The sequence below is a fragment of the Ambystoma mexicanum genome, chromosome 10 (genome assembly GCF_040938575.1).
Source record: "Ambystoma mexicanum isolate Mex_15411 chromosome 10, UKY_AmexF1_1, whole genome shotgun sequence".
NCBI classification, from domain to species: domain Eukaryota; kingdom Metazoa; phylum Chordata; class Amphibia; order Caudata; family Ambystomatidae; genus Ambystoma; species Ambystoma mexicanum.
The window spans coordinates 1498743163-1498763224 of NC_090932.1; the positions used below are offsets into that span (position 1 = coordinate 1498743163).

Here is a 20062-nt window from a genome sequence, read left to right on the forward strand (position 1 = left end):
CGGTACGAGCTGGACAGCTGGAGCCTCTCTCCACGACCGCCCCCTCTCTTCAAACATGGGCTGCTCCAGCAGCTCAGTTCAGGTACCCGCAATCTCTCTCACGGGCTCAACCTTTGCTGTAGCGGCTCTGCAGCAAGCAGGTGGTCGGGGGCTTGCCTCAGCCCGTCCTCTGTTTTTCTTACTTTCTCTCCTGTGTGCCGGCTGCAGACGGTCTTGGGACGCCTCAGGAGCGACCCCTGCGTCCCGGTCAGCAGTCTTCTCCCCACACCAAGCCGGATGACTTCCTGGCTCGTCCAGGGAGGATCTCGCTCTACTGGCCCTTCCTCTTGGTCAGCTTTGCCTGTACTCCATCAAACCCTCACAAACTCTGTGCCTCTTGCATTGGAGTTCTTCCAGCAAAGATTCCACTCGGCGGTCTGTCCAGTTGGAAGTTCCTTGGGTCTCCAGGCTATGCCCCTGGTTCTCTTACTTGTTTGGTTGTCCCTCTTCTATTTTATATTGGTCTTGGCCAATAGGAATCAGGTATTTTATTAATTTATAGCATTTTTGTAACACCAGACCCTGTGGTATCACAGCATTTTGTGCAATTTACCAGCGTTTAAGAAGTACAATTCATACAGTGCTTTAGTCGTATTTGTCAAAAAGCCAAGTATTTACAAGCTTTTTGAAGGCAAGATAACATTTTTCATTTTCTATTATGGCCAGAAGAGCGTTCCAGAGAGTGCGGTAACACAAAAGCTGACCCCTACTGCTCTTTTATTCTTAAAGCGTGGTGTGAGCAGTACGATGCTGGAGCTGGATCTTATTGCGCGCATTGGATGTTTCTGGGTGACGCTGCTGTTTAGGAAAAGGGGGGCATCGTTGTAGATGCAACAGTGGGCCATGGTCAGAGTTTTAAAGTCAGTACAAGTTTTAGTGGGCAACCAATGGTCCTCTCGTCTGGTAGCAGAAATGTGGTCATATCATTGTAGGCAGTGCCACAAGAATAGTCGCCTGTCATGGGGATGAGTATGTGTGTCATCTGCAAAGTTGGTGTAGATTATCCCCTGAGAGTCGAGGCGGTCAAACAGGGGCTTGCTGTATGTGTTGTTGAGCGTGGGTGACGAGCAAGAGCCTCGTGGTACACCTAGTGGCACCGCAATAGGGTCAGCAGCTGCTTCGCAAATGAAGACTTTAGTAGTGCGTTCACTGAGGAAGGATTTGATCCACATGTCAAACACTAGGCTGCTCAATGGTGTTTCCAGGAGTGCTCTTCATGCCTCTGCACTTCCTCCTCGTCCCAGTACTTCTTAGTTTTCGCCATAGGGTAGACTTGACTCTTCTTGGTCTGTTTCCTATTTCCGTGGTCTCACAGAAATATATGGAAGAGGATGGTAAAGGTATGGAGTGAGTGGGTGAAGGAGAGGTGTGTATGTTGGATGAATACTACGCTCTCCCAAGATAGTTGTCACTGGTCCTATAGGGGAGGGGCGTCTTCCTCCCCTTGAGATCATCCCACTGAGTACCACCCCAGGAGAACTATCTGGTAGCGGCCTCCCCTCCCTGGTCTCATTGGAAGGGGCTCCCCCCATTGGAAGCAGCGACAACATGCTGGGATTCATCACAACATACATGAGGACATTAGCATAGAAATGCATGCAAATTGTAATTATACTTTAACTGCTCAATTATTGGCAGTGGTGACTAGTGTAGTGACATAGATGACTTGGTGTGAAGAGTGTTAAGGCGCCGTGTGGATTCCTATGTCAGAGACTATGACTGCTAGAGCAAACTTTTCATGGGACTTGGCCGTATTCTATGGAGCGCAGCACTAAAGGTGGAAATGGAGATGGTGTACATCCCTATACCAACCCCAGCGGTAACTGTCTGCAGAACACATGCACAATGAATAAAATGCAATCCCATGCATATTTGTCAGATGTGTCGGAGATCCAGTCATTGCATGTTCATTTTTCAGGTCATATTATAATTGACATTCAAAGGCCAGACAACAGGTGCTAACCATATGTGCGTACAGAATGATGCATGTTATTTGAATTGAGTCTTACCAACGGACCCATGGTCTTGGAGTGCATTGGATACCTGGCATATCAGCATATCGGAGTCTCGTTAATTTTGAGAATGATTCTGCCTTAACGACTTCAGCGTTTAACAACCTTTTTTCAACTTAAAATGCAATGAGAGTCCAGCAGACTTTCATTTAAATACATTTATCAGAGCAACGTTTGTGTTATGTGGTATTTGTAAAGTGCAACTTTGATCCTAACTGTCAAACGCACCATGCTTCCTGTGCGAGTAACCTTGTATGATTAGACACCTGAGCTCCACTGGATGCTGGCAGCCCTTTTACATTATTTGTGACTAGTTGGTTACAGTGTGCTGTATCCGGTGGAATGCTTTAGAGCAGTGGTCTTCAAACCTTTTTGGCCTTGGCCCCCCTGAACAAAATTTGGGCAGGCCGTGCCCCCCAAAAAAGCCAAATGGACAGTATGTATTGCGTGCCGTCACCGCACCCTACTCCCAGTATAGTCCCTGGGCTCCCCCACCTGCTCACATCAGTCGCTGGGCTCCCTCATCCCACTCCTACCTAGTCCTTGGGCTCTCCCCACCCCATCACACACCCTGGCCTCTCCCCACCCTGCTCCCACCACTATCCTATGGTTCCCGACCATCCTGCTCCCACCACAGTCCCTGGACTCCCCCCATCCCGTTCCCTACACAGTCAGAGGGCCAGTGGCGGCTGGTGAATTTTTTGAGTGGTGGGCATAACTATTTTCCCCAAAAATGGCATAGTGACTGAGCGCAACGAGGGAGCCCAAACCAATCAAGGAGGGCTAAGGGGGGTAGCACCCCCACAACCCGGGATTTCTTTTTTAAAAATACTGGTTTAAAATGTTGCATTGTAGAGCATACTTAAAAAAAGAATTGATAAAAAGATACCATCCCTGACCCCTGGGCCCCACTGGGCCTAACACAATCAACCTGATTGTGTGTATGCAAGGTGCTGGGGTCCCAAGGGGGAAAAGCATGGTATTTTTGACTGGACATCTATGATAGAAATCCAGTAAAATATACCATCCCTGTCCCCTGGGATCCACAGCACCTCGGAAGGAGAGCTTATTTTGGCAGGTGGGGAGGGGAAGTGTGCAACAACGGCATTTAGGTATTTTTAAAATGCCTTTGTTGTACAACTCTACTCCCACCCCACCCCCCACCCCTCTATCCACCACTTGCCTATATATATACATATATATATTCTCTTCCCTGAGCATCCATCATTCATAAACGTACCTTCTGCATTGACCTGCGTGTGGGCACTGAAACGCCCTGCTACAGGCTGCTCTGTCCATGTGTGAGGAGGCGCAGGAGCTCCCCCTCGCACATACAGACCTGCAGTACCCCAGCCAGCATTTCCATTAGGTCAATTCCTGTACCAAAAATGCTAGTATGGGCCACCATTTTGGCCAATGTGGGCCAGTTTGATGAGTTACTTCACTATGCAGTTAGTAATTTTGACCATTGTTGCTGAATAAATAGTCTTTAAATATCACAATTTACTTACATTTTAACACAAAGCACCCCCTTGGGTACGATTCAAACAGTTTGTGACTGAAGGAATTAATATCCATTTACAACTGCTGGCCACTTTTTCTTTGGTCCCTGAGACAGTTTCATGCTTCATCCCGACCATGTGAGCCGCCCCTGCCCATTTCTTCAAATCTAATTTACATTTCATGATGGACTCACGGCCCCCCCAGGGATGCGGCTGCGGTTGCGCGCCCCACAGTTTGGATACTGCTGCTTTAGAGGGAGCACCTTTGTCAAATCCCAGTATCGATTCACACAACCAACCTTTGTTCTGGTCAGTTAATGGGTCATGGATGTTGCCATATATAGTCATGGCTTCTGCCAGCCTCAGGAAGGCAAGGCTTACAGAGCAAAGACCAGATCTGCTCACGTAACTGAATGGTATCTGGATTCTTGAGAGAAATCCACGGCTTTGGTCAAAACCCATGAAATACCCATGGAAAGCTTTATTGTGGCGGCAATATGAATACTAACTTTGTAGAATTTGCACCGCTTAAGTTGGAGAGGACATTCTGACAGAATGTACCGGGCAGATAATAAGCCAACACACAAGCGTTCCCAAGTGAAGTGCTGCTATTTTATTAGACCTTCTTGACCACGGGCCTGCAGAATCTGAATTTATCAGTAGCCAGAGGGAACGGATCAGCCATTTCTCCCGTCCCCTGACTTTTGTGGGCAGCGTCTCATTGAAAGCCTCAATGTTCCCCTGTATGCAGCAGTAGACTGGCAGCCAAAAGAGGCCCTGGAAATGTTATTCCAAGCCATGCTACTCTGTGTGAGGGAATGTAGCAGGCAAGCCCAACCCTGATAACTAGGCTTTGATGGGTTGTCCAACCAAGAAAACTGGGGGAAAATTATGTCCAAATAAGAGCTTATTTTTTTGTTTAAATCTGTTTATTGCCCATTTTAGTCACTGTACAAATTGCAATTCCATCTTGCCTTCATCAGCTCATGGCCTCTTGCAGTGTATCATCACTAACATTTATAACAAACATAACTAACAGTTTGTGTTTCATACCCATAGTTGCTCAATAGGATTATGCTTTTCTCAGGCGGACATTCAGGGCTCTACATCATATTCCTGCATTTTGCCCCATCACCCCCTAAGTGCCTTTCCAACTCCGGAAATTCAACCCTTTCCATTCTTATTTATGCTCAGCCCTAGCTTAAAAATTCACATTCCCTCAAGCAGGCATGTCATCCGAAGGAGTAAACATGAACTGCACTATTGTCATTCTCCTTCCGCATTCCTCTACACAACACCCAGCATTCTATACGTGGCCCTTCTGAGGACTTCATTCCATGACAATCCTATGCTTCTCCAACATATAAAAGCAAAACCTAAACTAATGAGATCTGAAACTACTAAAATGTACTCCTGTGATGTCCTCGCCTCTTCTAAGTATACTAGTCCTAGTTCTGTTAAGACGCCTCATCTTAACCAAGCAGCTAACTATAGCTTTTCTTCTAACAGTACTGAGATAAGGAAGAGGGATGAACAATGAGGATGACCAGAAGCGGTAAGCAAACGTGGGTTGTAGAAGTTTAAAACTTACAGCTGACCAAAAGCCCAGAGAGCAGCAGCCCAGAGAGAGGCTGTTTGCAACTTGTTATGATGCCGGTTGGGACACCAGAAACAGATTGTAGGAAGCAGCACGGAGGCTGCCACGAACAGTGCGCAGGGAGACCAAGCTGAAAGAAGCTTCCTGCTTGATGGCTGTGAGCAGGTTGAGTCGCCCAGAGCGAATTAAGGCAAAGTGAGAGCTGACTGGCTGACAGGACGCATGCCCAGTCAGCAAACCCGAAGGAGAAGCAGAAGAGGAGATGCGAGGACTGCCAAAGTCACCCAATAATCCCAGGGCGAACAAATGGATTACTGGGGCGCATGAAGGCAGATACTGCATCGCAGTTATAGCGCGGGAGAGCCCTACTGAAAATATGAAAGAATGTGACACTGATGAGACATTGTTAAAAAACGGGTGGTGACCCAGTGTTTCAAAGAAGGGATTTATACAGAAGTAAACGGTGTTAAAGGTGGGTCGGAGACCCATCACTTGAAAAGAGGGATTAAAACAGATACAAACTTTGTCAAGAAAGGGTCATTAACCCAATATTGGAAAGGGATTGACACGTGGAAAGAGTGAAGGGAGAATGGAAAAGCCCTGGTAGGTAAGTATACCAAGAAAACAGTGAGCCTGGGACCCAAACCCAGGAAAGGAAGATAACAAAAAATGTTATCCTGGCAGGAGAGTAAACCAGGAGTGAGAAAGAGAAATTAACCTGAAATTGTGAATACAAGAGGTTGGATTCATACCCTGTGAGACCGGGTTAACACAAACAAGCCCGAGACAGCTAGCTGATTAGATAATGGCATTTTTATCATCACAATTCATGCAACCACAAATGGCTTCATTGCAGTCTTTCTTTACTTGAACTGTCGTCGGTCAGTCTTTTCTGCGATTCTTCTGAGTTTCTCTTCCACTCCTGCAATGGTTCCTTTCTTAGTATGCCCCCGTGAAAAGTTGCATGTCCCACACCACATCCTCCGTCAAAGGTTGGCAAAAGAATAAACACCAACATCATTGTGGACTTTTTGCCGCTGCCTTCACTCTCCCTGGTTTATTGTGGTGTCGAGATCGGGCCCCACCGCGGGAGCCGGGTACACCCCACCTCGGTCCCCACCTGTCGTAATCATTCATGCCTCAATCCCTGGGTCGGCGGTTTGTGTTCCTTCGGCAGCCCCGCAAAGTGGTCCTGCATGTGTTTTTCTAACCCTGTGATTGCTCCGTCATGTGATGAGTCCTGTGGAGTCCTCACGGAACTAGTCTCCTCCCAAGTGGCCAGGGGAGGGTAGCTGCTACCTGATCCTAATGGTGGGGGTGGTATTAGCCAGGTGGATCACCTAGAGGAGAAGGGTCCCAAGGGAGTAGGAGGCCTCCGTCAGGAGAGATGTGATATTTGTCTTCCTCTGAGGGAGAGATTTCCAGGATACCAGTCTATCTTGTGGCTTGCAGTCAAAGTGAGACTTCCCTTTTCAAAACTACCCATTTTGGTAATAATAAGAACTGTTATGATTAACATGGGAATAATGTATATAAAAAGCAGAGCCTTGATACCTTGGCTTCTGAAAATTATGATTCTCACTTAGGTTTTGGATACGAAGTTAAGGACCATCTATTCCCCCCTCTAAAATCGTTCCCTAAACGTGTATTTAATAAACCTAAGGAAGTAAGTAAGGTTGGACTTCAAACACGTGATAATCAGAGCATTGGGGGAATTCGCGTCTCGCAATACCCCAAGTACTGGGACGAGGAAGAAGAACTCAGAGGTGCAGAACTGCAGCATGCAGTCTAGTGGTTCTAAAGACCCACACCTGAGCGGGACATTTTGAATATTTAAGGCCCCCTCAGGTGCAGACCATTGGAACAGGAAGGTGGAGTAGCAGAAGAAGTGTGCAACTGCCATTGCAGCAGCAGAAGCCAAAAACTAAAGGTCGCCGGAGCCACCGCTATTGCTGAGGCATGTGCCAGTTCTGAGTGTATCCTTCAGGCACAGAACCTGAAGTGCAGAGATTGCACATCAGCAGGACGCAGTGTTTTTGTAAGCTGTCGCCTACGAGAGAGACTCATTGTTTCGTGCCTTGTCCTGGTGGCAGGTGAGAACCAGAGTGCACAAGGAGCAAGATGGGCTCCTTTCCCGAGGGGTGCGGACCGCAGTTGTACAGCCACAGTTGCCAGAGGTTCCTGAAAAGAAGCAGAAGCACAGCTGCAGCGGATCGAACGGCACAAGACCAGCGAGTTATCCGTTCCTAGGTAACGACGGGCCGCTCCGTAATAGACCACTGACTGCTAACACCCAAGCTGTTAACTATTCTTTTACCACAGGCACCCTTCCAGTTCGATTTAAACACGCATTGGTTATTCCTTTTAAAAAAAAAACATATTTTGGACCCTTCTGTCTTAGCAAATTCCTGCCCCATTTCTCTTACTACGTTTTTGGCTAAACTGCTCGATTCCTTGGTGGTCCCTTGTTTTAGCCTATTTCAGGAAATCTCTTCTTTCTTTGATGTTCCTCAGTCTGGTTTTCGTGCTGGTCACGGTACTGAGGGAGTGCTTGTTGCCATTATAGATGACCTTCTCCAGCATGGGGTCTGGCATGGATTCACATGCTCATGAATATTCCCCGTCGTCAGGTCGGGAATCCTCGGTATAGAAAAAATCAGTATCAGTTTCGTTTCTGATCTGTCTTTCTCAGTAGTAACCAATCACTGGTCTCTGGGTCATACTGCCCCCAGCCAATGACTGCCCTCTCCCTACCTCCCCTGGCAGCCATCCTCAGATTTTTACCGCACGTTCAAGTGTTGGGAGTCCTCGTGCTTAGCTCTCGAGCTTTTGCTGCGTTTTCGCGCTTTTTTCAGGAGATTTTGGAGCGGACCATGAAGGATCGCCACCTCCGTCTCGCCAACTGGCTGGAAGGTAAGAGCCCGCCAGGCGAGAAGAAGAAGTCCGAGCGGTCTTCTAAGTCCTGTGAGGGTGCTCTGGCGACGGGGGCCCAACAAAAGGCTAAGCACCGCGAGTCCGCGGGCACCGGGAGCGCCGAACGGTCGGGCTCCTTGGCTGTCAGTCAGGGCGCACCCTCCACGGCATCATCGACCACGAGCCAACGCTCTGGCTCGGGTAAGAGGAAGTCCGAGAACCCGGCAAAGCTTCTGGAGAGGCCCCGGTCGATCTCGAAGACTCCGGCAGAGGGGGAGCGAGGCTCGGACCCTCCCCCGAAGGTGAAGGCCCCAGGCGTACAGAAAGTGACGTTGGCCGTGATTCACCCTGCTAGGACCTCGATTGAGGATGTCGCCGCGGCCCTCGCTCAGCCTGTGGAGGCTACACCAGTGGAGGCGCCCTCGGGTACCAGAGTCTCCCTGCCACCGCGGAGGGAGTCGTCTTTCAGGCCCATTGAGAAGACCCCCACAAAGTCCTCGTTGGAAAAAGGGGGAGGGTGGTGGCTGTCGTGGATACGGACACGACCTCTGAAGAGGAGCTCATACAAGTCGTGGAGGAGACACAGCCCATCGGGAGGGATCCCGACGAGGGCGACGGTGACGCAGACGAGGCTCCTCAAGAGCCCTCACACCCGTCGTTTCTGGCGCCGCAGGACACCTCGGCGGCCATTTAGTCAGCCATCCAATCCTTATGCTCGGAGATAAGGACTAGGTTGCCCCTTCCCCCGACGGAGGAGCCTGAGCCAGACCCGACGGACGATCCGGAGCCAGGACCTTCGGGGAGCCCACCGCCTAAGAGGAGGAGGACGCATCGTAGGCCTCCTCTCCCGCCTCTGCGGCCTTCTCTGCCTTCCCCCCGGTCCACTACCCACGGGGAGGATACAGGCATGGACACGACTACGACGGGTACGGATAACGACGGAGGCGACGACGGGACGCGTCCCCCGTCGGCCCCTGCCCGGGCGTCCCCGCCCGACGAGATTGGATCCTTCCATGCAATGATCTCCAGGGCATCCAAGCTCTTCCAGCTCTGCCCCGAGGAAAAGGAGGGGTTCCTTTACCAGCAGCGTGAGGCTAAAAGGAAGACGGTCCTCGCCGTACCGCTTCTTGATGACATCTGGGATGAGGGGCTCGCCCTCCTCAAGAACCCTGCCACGGCTCCTGCGAAGAGGGACCGGTACGAGAAGAAGTACCTGGTCCCCAACGCTGCCCCCTTGTGCCTTAGACCGCAACCTACCCCGGACTCGGTCGTCTCGGCGGCGGCCAAGAAGAAAGCTGGGGGGGGCATCGGCCTCGACTTCAACCTTTCCTCCGGACGGCGAGGGTAGGAAACTGGATGCGATGGGACGACGGGTCATCTCATCAGCAGCGACGACCATCAAGGCGGCCAACGCCCTGGCCATCGTAGCCCGCTACGACAGGGAGTTGTGGTTTAAGATCGCCCCTCTGTTGGACTTCCTTCCGGGTGCCAAGAGGGCTGAGGCCCTGGAAATCTTGCAGGAAGGTGAGATTGCCTCGGACCACGCCATTACGGTGGCTACGGACATCGCCGACACCGGTTTCCGTCAGTTGGGCAACAGCGTTTGCCTGAGACGACGAGGATGGCACAGGGCGACAGATTTCCGCCAGGACATTCAGACCAAGGTCTTGGACATGCCCTTCGATGGGAACAACCTTTTAGGCAAGGCGGTTGATGAATCCCTTCAGGCGATCAAGACGGACACAGAGACGGCCCGTGCACTGGGGGTGCTCCAACAGCGACGGCCGTTCTTTCGGAGCTCCGGAGGCAGACAGGGTGCCTCCAAGGGAGCCGGCAGCAGCTCCTCTACTGTCAAGCGGCAAGGTCTTCGTCGCAGGAGGCCTACAGGGGACGCAGCAAGTCAGGTGGATCCCGCCGTCGTCGCCAAGGTGGTCAAGGAGGCAAAACGGCCTCCAAGCAGGATTGAACCATCCATCGGGTCGGTCCCCCGCCGAAGCACCCCGGTGGGAGGCCGGCTGACGAAGTTCGTCGGCGTGTGGGAGTCCATCTCCACCGACCGTTGGGTGCTGGACGCCCTGGCCCTGGGGCACGCCCTTGAGTTCCAGAAGAGGTGCCCCCGCATTCCTCCCGTGGCCAGGAAGGAAAATCACGTCCCTCAACTGCTGTTGGAAGTACGGGCGATGCTCAGGAAAGGTGCCATCGAGCTCGTCCCGAAGAGGCTTCGGGGCTCCGGAGTTTACTCAAGATACTTCCTCGTGAGGAAGAAGACAGGAGGATGGCGTCCCATCCTGGACCTGCGACGACTAAACAAATACATCAAGGCACAGAAGTTCCGGATGGTCACCCTCCAGCATGTGCTGGGACAGCTGGAGGAGGGCGATTTCCTGTCGTCGTTGTATTTGGAGGATGCTTACTTCCACATCCCTATTCTAAAGAGGCACCGAAAGTTCCTCAGGTTTGTGGTCAAAGGGCGGCACTACCAGTTCAAGGCCCTCCCGTTCGGATTAAAATCAGCGCCCAGGGTGTTCACCAAGTGCCTAGCACCGGTGGCGGCACAGCTGCGCCTGCAGGGGATCCAGGTCTACCCCTACCTGGACGACTGGCTCATACGGGCAAGGACAAGGGAGCTCGCCGTGGAACACACTGCGAAGTCCGTCCAGCTGCTCACGGACCTGGGGTTCTCCATCAACTTTCCAAAATCCCACCTGGTCCCTTCGCAAGTCGCCCTTTTTCTGGGAGCACAGCTTGACACAGTGGCACGGCGGGCCTCACCGTCGGAGGAAAGGATAAGGACCATCCTAGGAAAGGTGCAACGTCTACTGGCCAAGGACGTGGTCAAAGTGAGGTCTATCAAGTCCCTCCTCGGAATCATGTCCTCCTGCATTTATCTGGTGCCCCATTGCAGACTTCGGATGCGGCCCTTGCAAGAATTCCTCGACGCCCGCTGGATCCAGACGACGGGCAGCTTCGAGGACAGGATCTCGCTCGAGGAAAGTTCCGTCAGGCGATACGATGGTGGGGTGTCCGCGCTCATCTGACAGCGGGAACAGGCTTCCTAGCCCCGGCCCACCAGGTGACGGTGACAACGGATGCCTCCCTGGAAGGTTGGGGAGTGCACACCGGGGGCCTCCACGCGAGAGGACTCTCCACATCAACATCTTGGAGCTCCGCGCAGTGTTCTGGGCCCTCAGGTCTTTCCTTCCGTCCCTCAAGGGCAAGGTGGTGAGGATCTTCACTGACAACACCACCACAATGTTTTACATTCGGAAGCAGGGCGGAACCAGATCCCCTGCCCTGTCCAAGGAAGCCCAGGATCTGTGGCATTGGGCCATCGCACAAAGGATGTTTCTGGTACCCTTTCATCTGGCAGGGATAAAAAACACCATCGCCGACTCACTCACCTGTGAGCTGCGCTTGTGCCACGAGTGGGAACTGCACCAGGATCAAGTGGACCGACACTTCCGACGATGGGGCGAACCCCAGATCGATCTCTTCGCGACGGCGGCGAACTCCAAGTGCTGGAGGTTCGCCAGCAGGATTCCCCAACCGAGGAGCATGGGCGATGCTTTCTCGTTCCCCTGGGACGGCCTGTTCCTTTATGCATTCCCGCCGTTGCTACTCCGGCTCGTCAACCAGCTCAAGTGGCCAAGGCTGACCTATCTCACGCCTCCACCAAGGTACATCTGGCTGCCATCTCACGTTACACCAGAACTACAGGACGAGCGTCCTTGTGGTCTCATCGCCTGGTGAAGGAATTTATGAAAGGACTGTTCTGATCATTCACGCCGGTGAAGGCCCCTGCCCCGGCGTGGGAGCTCAACGTGGTACTAACTAGGCTCATGGGGGGGCCCCATTCGAGCCTATGCATTCAGTGCCGTTGAATTTTCTGTCATGGAAGACAGCATTCCTCTTGGCCATCACCTCTGCACGACGAGTTGGAGAGATCCAGGCCCTGTCTTGCAAGCCTCCATACTTGACTTTTCACGACACGAGGGTGGTGCTGAGGACGCACCCCTCCTTCATGCCCAAGGTGCCGTCGGACTTCCACCTCAACAAGCCCTTAGTGTTGCCAGTTTTCTTCCTGTCGTCTTCGTCGCCGGCTGAGAGGACTCTGCACTCGCTAGATGTGGCTAGAGCGCTGAGGTTCTACGTGGACCGCACAAAGAGTTTCCGGAAGACATCACAGCTGTTTGTGAACTTTGGACCTGTGAATCAAGGGAAGGCTCTCTGGAAGACTTCCATTTCCAGATGGCTCTACGGCTGCATCATGCACTGTCACCGGTTGGCAAACCGACCGCTGCCCGGCCGTCCAAGAGCCCATTCAACCAGAGCGATCGCTGCTACTACGGAGTTCCTGTCTGGTGTGCCCCTGCTCGACATCTGCAGGGCTGCTACCTGGAGGTCGACGCACACCTTCACGAGATTCTACTGCGTCGAACGGGATTCCAGGGAGGAGTCCAGAGTCGGCCAGGCAGTGCTGCGCAACCTGTTCGCCTAAGGTGAGCCTGGTGAGGAGGTAAGAGTTGCTTAATGTTGAGTTGTTGTATAGCTTGATATTGAGCCTTGTGCCACCTCCCGTGGTTGTGTATGTGTATACTGCTATGTATTCTTATATTCATGAGCATGTGAATCCATGCCAGACCGCATGCTGGAGAAAGGAACAAGTTACTTACCTGTAACTGTTGTTCTCCAGCATGGGTCTGGCATGGATTCACATGCGAACCCTCCCGCCTACCTCTCTGCGGCTCTTCACTTGGTCATGCTGCCACTTCACGTGCTACCAAATCTGATGATGGCTGCCAGAGGAGGGGCTTAGGGAGAGGGCAGTCATTGGCTGGGGGCAGTATGACCCAGAGACCAGTGATTGGTTACTACTGAGAAAGACAGATCAGAAACGAAACTGATACTGATTTTTTCTATACCGAGGATTCCCGGCCTGACGACGGGGAATATTCATGAGCATGTGAATCCATGCCAGACCCATGCTGGAGAACAACAGTTACAGGTAAGTAACTTGTTCCTTTTGCGACTCCAGGACCAGCGCGGCGTGGGAGCTCTTGTTTTAGTGGACCTCTCTGCTGCCTTTGATACTGTTAACCATCTTGTCCTGCTAGAGCACATTGCAGAAGCCAGTACCGTACTGGCATGGTTAAGATCATTTCTGTCTAATCTTATTATCTTCCTCCTTTTCAGTCCACTCCTGTTTCACTCACTTGTGGGGTTGCCCAGGGGTCTGCCATCTCGCCCATTTTGTTTAATGGGTACATTCAGCCCCTGGCCAAACTCATCTCCGCCCACAGCTTCCACTGCTATTCCTATGCCGATGATACGCATTTCATTGTGCGTTTGGATCTCGCATCGGTGTAGACTGCCTCTTGTTTCAGGGCCTGTCTGGAGGCTGTGGGGGAGTGGATGAGTATCAATTGGCTTATGCTGAATGTAAGCAAAACTGAGGTGCTGATGGTAGGCCCCCCCCCTTCTTCCACTGCTCTCTGGACCCCTTCATTCTGGCCCCCTTCTCTCGGCCCTTTCCCTGTCCTGGCCGGATGGGCTAAAGATCTTGGTGTTAAGATCTCTACCTCCCTCTCTGCTGATGAACAGATTGGCTCGGTATGCCAACAAGCCCATCTGCGGCTGAAAATCTTGAAGGTTCTCTCCTTCATCCCGCCACTGTTCAGGGCTCCTGTGGTAGCATCTTTGGTGCTCTCCGCTCTGTATTACTGTAATGCCCTGTACCTGGGACAACCGGCTAATCTTATCAGGCGTCTTCAGGTTCTGTACACTCGGTGGCTAGGGTTGCCATTTCTTCTCGGCAAGTCAATTTGTCTGGTTCTTCGAGCCCTCTATGGTACCGGAGCAGGGTATTTGCAGAAGTTTGTCCACAATACCCCTGGCCGAATGCTGAGGTCCGCTCACTTGTGCTTAGTCGATGTGCCTCTTGCACGGTACACTCTGATTGGCGGTCAGGCCTTTCTATTGTTGGGGCGAGAATCTGAAATTCCCCTTCGATCATTTCCTCACGCTATTGAAGACTATCCTGTTTTCAGGAGAGCCCTGAAGACTTATCTTTTTTGATCCTTGCTTTGTTGTTTGCCTCCTAGTACTGCCCCAGCACCAAGGTGCCCTTGAGCGAATGCTGTGCTTAATAAATTCCGAATACATACATGCCACATACATTTGGAATACCGAACTGATGTAAGAAAGTCGCATTGGTGTTGTACTAACTTTGAAGGAATGCAAAAGAAGAAAGGTTACAAATACTGTTGCCAGGGCTAGGAGGGGGCAATATTTAACCAAGCTAGGGGAACCCGCATTGCCGAAGTAAAGAGGGGGTAAATCCTCAGAAGGAGTATAAACTGGATTGCCGAAGTAAAGAGAGAACAATATTGCATAAAGATTGTAACCTTTTTTTCCCCCAGAGTGAAGAGGCAATAGTTGATCTAAGCTCCAACAAGCATTGTCTAAGCCAAAAGGCAAATACAATATAGAGACCCAGTTAGCAGGTACTTTGTGTGCAAGTGGGAAGGCAAAATTGGCAAGAGAGGGGCCCTCCTTGGGAAAGGTGTCAAGGAGGAGAGGAAAGAAACCTGCATTGACTGACAAATATGAAACAGCATCAATGTGTACTGTATCTTTACCAAAGAAGTTGGTAATCTCAATGTGATTGGAAGTCAATGTTGTTGAAAGTATTGTGGATGTATTTTGTTTACCAAGGACACGTGATATTGAAATTTTGTCCATCAGTTGGAAATCTTTTGTTTTGTAGAAACATTGTCAAGTGCCAAGTGAAAGATTATTGGAGCAAGAAGAACTTTATGAACAGAACTTGGTTAGTAAAAGGAACATTTCTAATTTTGAACTTTGGTTGGAAATCCTGTTTTGAACCTTGGAAAGGGGATCCGACCCAGGTTATAAGGATATATAGTTACTAGGTTTATGCTGTACATTAACTTTTGATTTTGTGAATCCTGAAATGCCATGTTTTACCTTCATGACTTTAATGTATGTAGATGTGTTATTGACAGATTTCTTTATTTAGAGTGTTTTCCTTTTAGTTCTGTTTTGAAAGGCCGGGAAATCCTCTTTATGTTGGGGACACACATGCGGTTCCACAAATCATCCAAATTTACAAATTATTTACAGGGCAAAATGAATCAACCCAGATATTTTGATATCGCTGGTGTCCGTGTTGGACATTCCATCAATATATGTCGTAGTGTTTCTGGTTTCCCTTGTGAATTACACAATAGGCAAATGATGAAGCCCTCCTCTTTTTGTTCTCTACGTGCATGTGATACTTCCCCAGTCGGTAAAAAGTCCAGTCAAAAAGAACTGGATTCTTGTAACAGGACACGGATATTGATAGAGGTAATTTGGTGAATTTCCAAGGTGTTTATTAATTATTTTAAAGGTTGAATGCAGTCTATATCCTCTTGTACGCGTGATGGTCCCAATCCAGTCCTTTTCCTTCAGAGCTTTTTTTACACTCATTGTGTTGCCCACCAAATCTGAGCGATATTTATCTGTACCATCTAAAAGTCTATCAGCCAAGGATAAAATCTTGTTCAAAAATGGTGATGCATTTTCTTTCAAACAGTTTGAGAGATTCACATATAAGGAGTTTTTTGTAGGCAACAAAATGTTTCAAACCGAAGACCGTATCCACCAGTTAAACAAATATTCGAATGATAACAGTATGAATTCAAATCGTAATGGGGCCATGGGAAGAGTGGATGGCAGTCCCAAGGCCCTCTTCCATAGTCTGCTCTCCAATCTCTCCCATGGGATGTTATATACAGCCAAATCTATCTCCATACTATACATTATCCTAGGTATAACCTTTCCTACGTAAAAGAGAAAGAGGTTTAATTGAGAATGTACAGTTTCCTTTTGTAACCGCCTCATCTGAAAGGCGAGTTGTTCAGCTATCTTTTCAATGTTATTAATGCCAAGTGATTTGAGTGTTTAATAACTTACTTTCTCCTTGGTCTCGATCCTTGTTTCATTAATGGACTAGTTGAGCCTTGTAAATTTCTTTTTGATGTTACAAACCTAATGATATTGCTTTTTTTCTGGTTGATAATCAAATCATTAGCCTTTGCATATTCACTTATGGCTAGCAACAGCCTCTGTAGCCCTATGGGTGGGTCATCCATAAGTGCCACGTCATCCACATACATCAGCCAGCTAGTGGGATACCCACACACCTTGGGACTAATCAAGGCAGTCTTTCCCAAAGCATTGTTCAGGTCTGCAAAGTATAAATTATATAGTCATTGGGCCAATGCACAGCCCTGGCAGAGTCCTTTCGATGTTGGAAAGCTGCCCATGAGGGGTCGCCTGGTGTCAATTCTCAAACCTCACGGAGGTTCCCTCATGTATATGTTCCAAGATGGCCAACAAGGATGCAGGAATACCCAATTTTCTTAACTTTCCCCAGAGCAGATCATGATTCACAAGATCAAAAGCCCTGGAGAAATCTATTAGTGCTACATACATTTGATTTCACAGTCCCTTCACCACACTCCCTATTCCATCTTTAATGACAGGCAGAATGAAAACATAGCTCCAACTTTTCAAGAATTAGTAAGATTTTAATATTACAATCCAAAAGGGCAATCAGTCGATGGTTATTAGGATAAGAATGATTGCCCTTCTAGAACATGATGTAGGAATAGCCTTAAACCAATGTGTCGAGATGCGTTGACTTAAGTATGGTATTTGTAAGTCCATTAGGCCCTGCTGCATTAAAATTCAACGCTCTTTTGTTTAACATCCTGACACCTATGTTCCTTAGTTTTGTTGAGTCAGGGAATCCCCTCTTAGAAGTAGGGAAAGATGGGATTCCTTCCAAACCTTTTTTATTATTTTCTGGAAATAACTCTATAACCAAAACTTAACATGCCACTGTGTCTGAGTCTTACTCTTCATCCCTTACAGTATCATATCTTCTCTCTCATCCGCACATCTTGGACAGCCGGTAGAAGTCAACCCAGAGAACCTTGCTATCCTGTGTGGCGTCATGCATGTCCTATGAAACACATATCATTGGACAAGTTTAAACCTGATATTATTCCTAGACACCCCCTTGGTGTAAAGCAATGCATTTGCCCAGTCCATTTATGTAACCTCTCTGCCCAGGTCCTCCTTCCACTTGGATTTCACCCTAAGGTTCCCTCTTTTGTAGTCTCAGCAGTATTCCCTCTGATAGTCTAGTAACCCGGTGTCCCCCTTCAGACAGATCATATAATGGCACCAGAGTGGCGTCATCCTCTAAATCTTCCAGGAACCCATGCCACCTCTCCTTGGGGTCCTTAATCGGTCTCATATGTGTCAGGAATTGACCAACATGTGCCCTTCATTCCTCAACCAGGTCCAAGAACTCCACTGCGTGCCTTCCCGAAGCAGATGGCCCTCACCCACACTACAATCCCTCTGTGTTCCGAATGAGATCTGATGGTATTAAGATCCCCTTCTCTCTGCCAGTAAACCGCGGCCAGGGGTATGTTTGGGGAGCAGGCACCAGTAACTTCCAGGTTCTAGCCCCTATTTTCCTGCAAAGCTGTATATGTGCGGACAGCTGGGGATTCTCTTTTCATCCACCCACATCACCCGTTTCAGTAGATATGGCCTCACTGCCTCCCTGAATAGTGTTGTCAAATATGGCCTCATCTGAGAGCCATCAGGCCACTAACTGCATCTGCCCGCTAGATACAACAATTCAAAATCTGACACCGCCCTCCGCATAGTCCTTGCACAACGTGCCCAATATTATCCTGCCCCTGTATAAATCCATTCACCATGATGTTCAGCATACTAAAGAAGGCCCTGGGAATGTCAAAGGGTGCATTAATAAAATGATATAGCAAGCGGGGGAGTGCCACCATCTTTATGCATGCTATCCGACCCATCACTGATGGTGTCGACCTCTTCCAGAATCACTATTCCTCCTAGTATTTTCAAAATGTTTTGGTCATGCGAGGAATGTGCTTCATGCCATATGTTCACTCCCAGGTATCGAAATGTTTCTGTGGCCCATTTCAGCCCTAGGTCAGGTAGATTTGCCTCGCCCTTGCCCACCAATCCTGCCATCAGGAAGATGCAGGATTTGCTGCAACAGTTATTCCTGAGAGCACTCGTAAGTAATGGCAGGTTACTTTATGTATTTTAAACCTATAGCAGCATGTAATCTGTGTGTAATGAAACAATGTGCTTTGTTCCATCTACCAACACCCTCGCCTCTCCGAATTCTGAATACAAAAACTCCCAGAGGCTCCAAGCCTAAAATAAAGCGCATGAATGACCAGAGTGCATCCCTGCTTGGTGTTGTATATCCCATTCCCCTGATGTGCGTTTGCCAGACTGTACCCTGGCTTTAGGCACTGTGTGCATCAGTTTCACTCACTGCAGAAACCCTTCTCCCACCCCAAAGCGCTTGAGAGTAGCAAAGAACCACTCCAATTGTACCAAGTGGAACGCTTTCATTGCATGTAGGGAGGCCACTGCACTCCTATTTATGAATCAGTGTAATCTACTCGGATTCCAGGAGGTGTTCCTACCCGGATCGTACCCAGTCTGGTCTGCGTGTATCAGGGTCCCAATTACTGGCTTTAATCTTTCTGCTAGTAGAGCTGTGAGGATCTTACCATCCTGATTAACCATAGATAGTGGCCTATAGGATTCACAGTTCGTTGTTTACCCGGTTTAAGTTTTGGCACTATTATCGTCTCTCATACTCAAAGGAAGTATACCCTGCTTATAGGCTCCCTAAAATGACTCTAACAGCCCCAGTGTTATCTCAGCAGTGCATCTCTATAAAGTTCTGCCGGAAGGCCATTTCCCCCATCCCGCACCCCTGGCCCTCCACCTAGTGAGTTACTTGTCGGCAATGACAGGATCACCGCTTGCAATTTCTCCGCAGTGGGGCACCCACTATCTCTGTCTGCCTCTGCTGCAAACTTGGTAGTTTAATCTGGGGCAGCGCATCTTATATTTCTCAAACATGCACCTCCCTATCGGCTCCATACAGGGCCACATAAATCTCTGCGAGATATTGTTAATCTTGCATTGAGACATCCATACTTCACTGCATTCATCCTTCATTGAGCTAATCATTACTCCTGGCACTTCCCTGTGGCATAGCCCTACCAGCATCCTGCTGGGCCTGTCCCCCTGTTCATGCAATCTTTTGGTACATGTTCCATAGTCCTATCTACCCAGCCTGTACTAGTCCTCTATGCAGCTCTGTAGGAGTTCCTCCTCTACTCCGCCATCCTTTATTCATGAGTTTTCTAACCGTTTGTGCTTTGGTTTTTGATAAACTCATCAGAAGTGATCTCATGGCTCCTCTAATTTCGGCTAGCACTTTGCCCCTCACCAACACCCTAAATGTTTCCCACAGAACGTCCACCCCTTGACGATGCCTGTGTTTACAGTATGGAATTCCTCAATTTGATCTGCCATGTGGTCCCCGAATGGTCCTTCCGTGAAGGCTTCCACCCTTCGTCTCCATGTGGGAACCGTGGGGTAGATGTTTGCCTATCAGTCAAGTAACGGGGCGTGGTCTAAAAGCGACCTTCCCATGTAAGTGGTGGAAGTGTTAATTATGCACATTTCCCTGCTTACCACATAGTTATGAATAAAGACCATCATCCCTTTTGTCATCTGTATGTACCTTCTGTAGTTTAAAGGGCACCAAAAGTGCCACCCATATGACCCCTGGCATACATGGAATAAGTCGCTCTTATCCAAATCCCCTTCCAATTTCTCTATAATGGTAGCATGTTTCTCCTCCGTAAGGCGTTTCCTGCAGCAGAGCTATCCCAACAAGTTTCCTGCGCAGGTACATACTCGCTCTGTTACGTTTGACATAGCTATGTAGTTCCCATATGTTCCAGGAAGCCACAGCCAGCGTGTTAGCCATCTGGACACCTTATCAGCCTCTTCCACCCCGCTTCTTCTCCAGCATCGCATTCGCCCAACCTCCCAGAACGGCTAGG

General features: G+C 49.4%; 1 protein-coding gene across 3 annotated transcripts in view; it reads left to right on the forward strand.

Moving 5' to 3' along the window:
* Window positions 1–20062, forward strand: part of CCDC62 (coiled-coil domain containing 62) — a 498667-nt gene that overhangs the window by 344658 nt on the left and 133947 nt on the right. For 2 of the 3 annotated variants that reach the window (XM_069619632.1, XM_069619633.1), the window contains one exon: window positions 14830–14892. The exons of the other annotated variant lie outside the window; for it this stretch is intronic. In XM_069619632.1, coding sequence (XP_069475733.1) covers window positions 14830–14892 — 63 coding nt within the window. The remainder of the gene's footprint in view (window positions 1–14829; window positions 14893–20062) is intronic. 3 annotated transcript variants of the gene reach the window in all.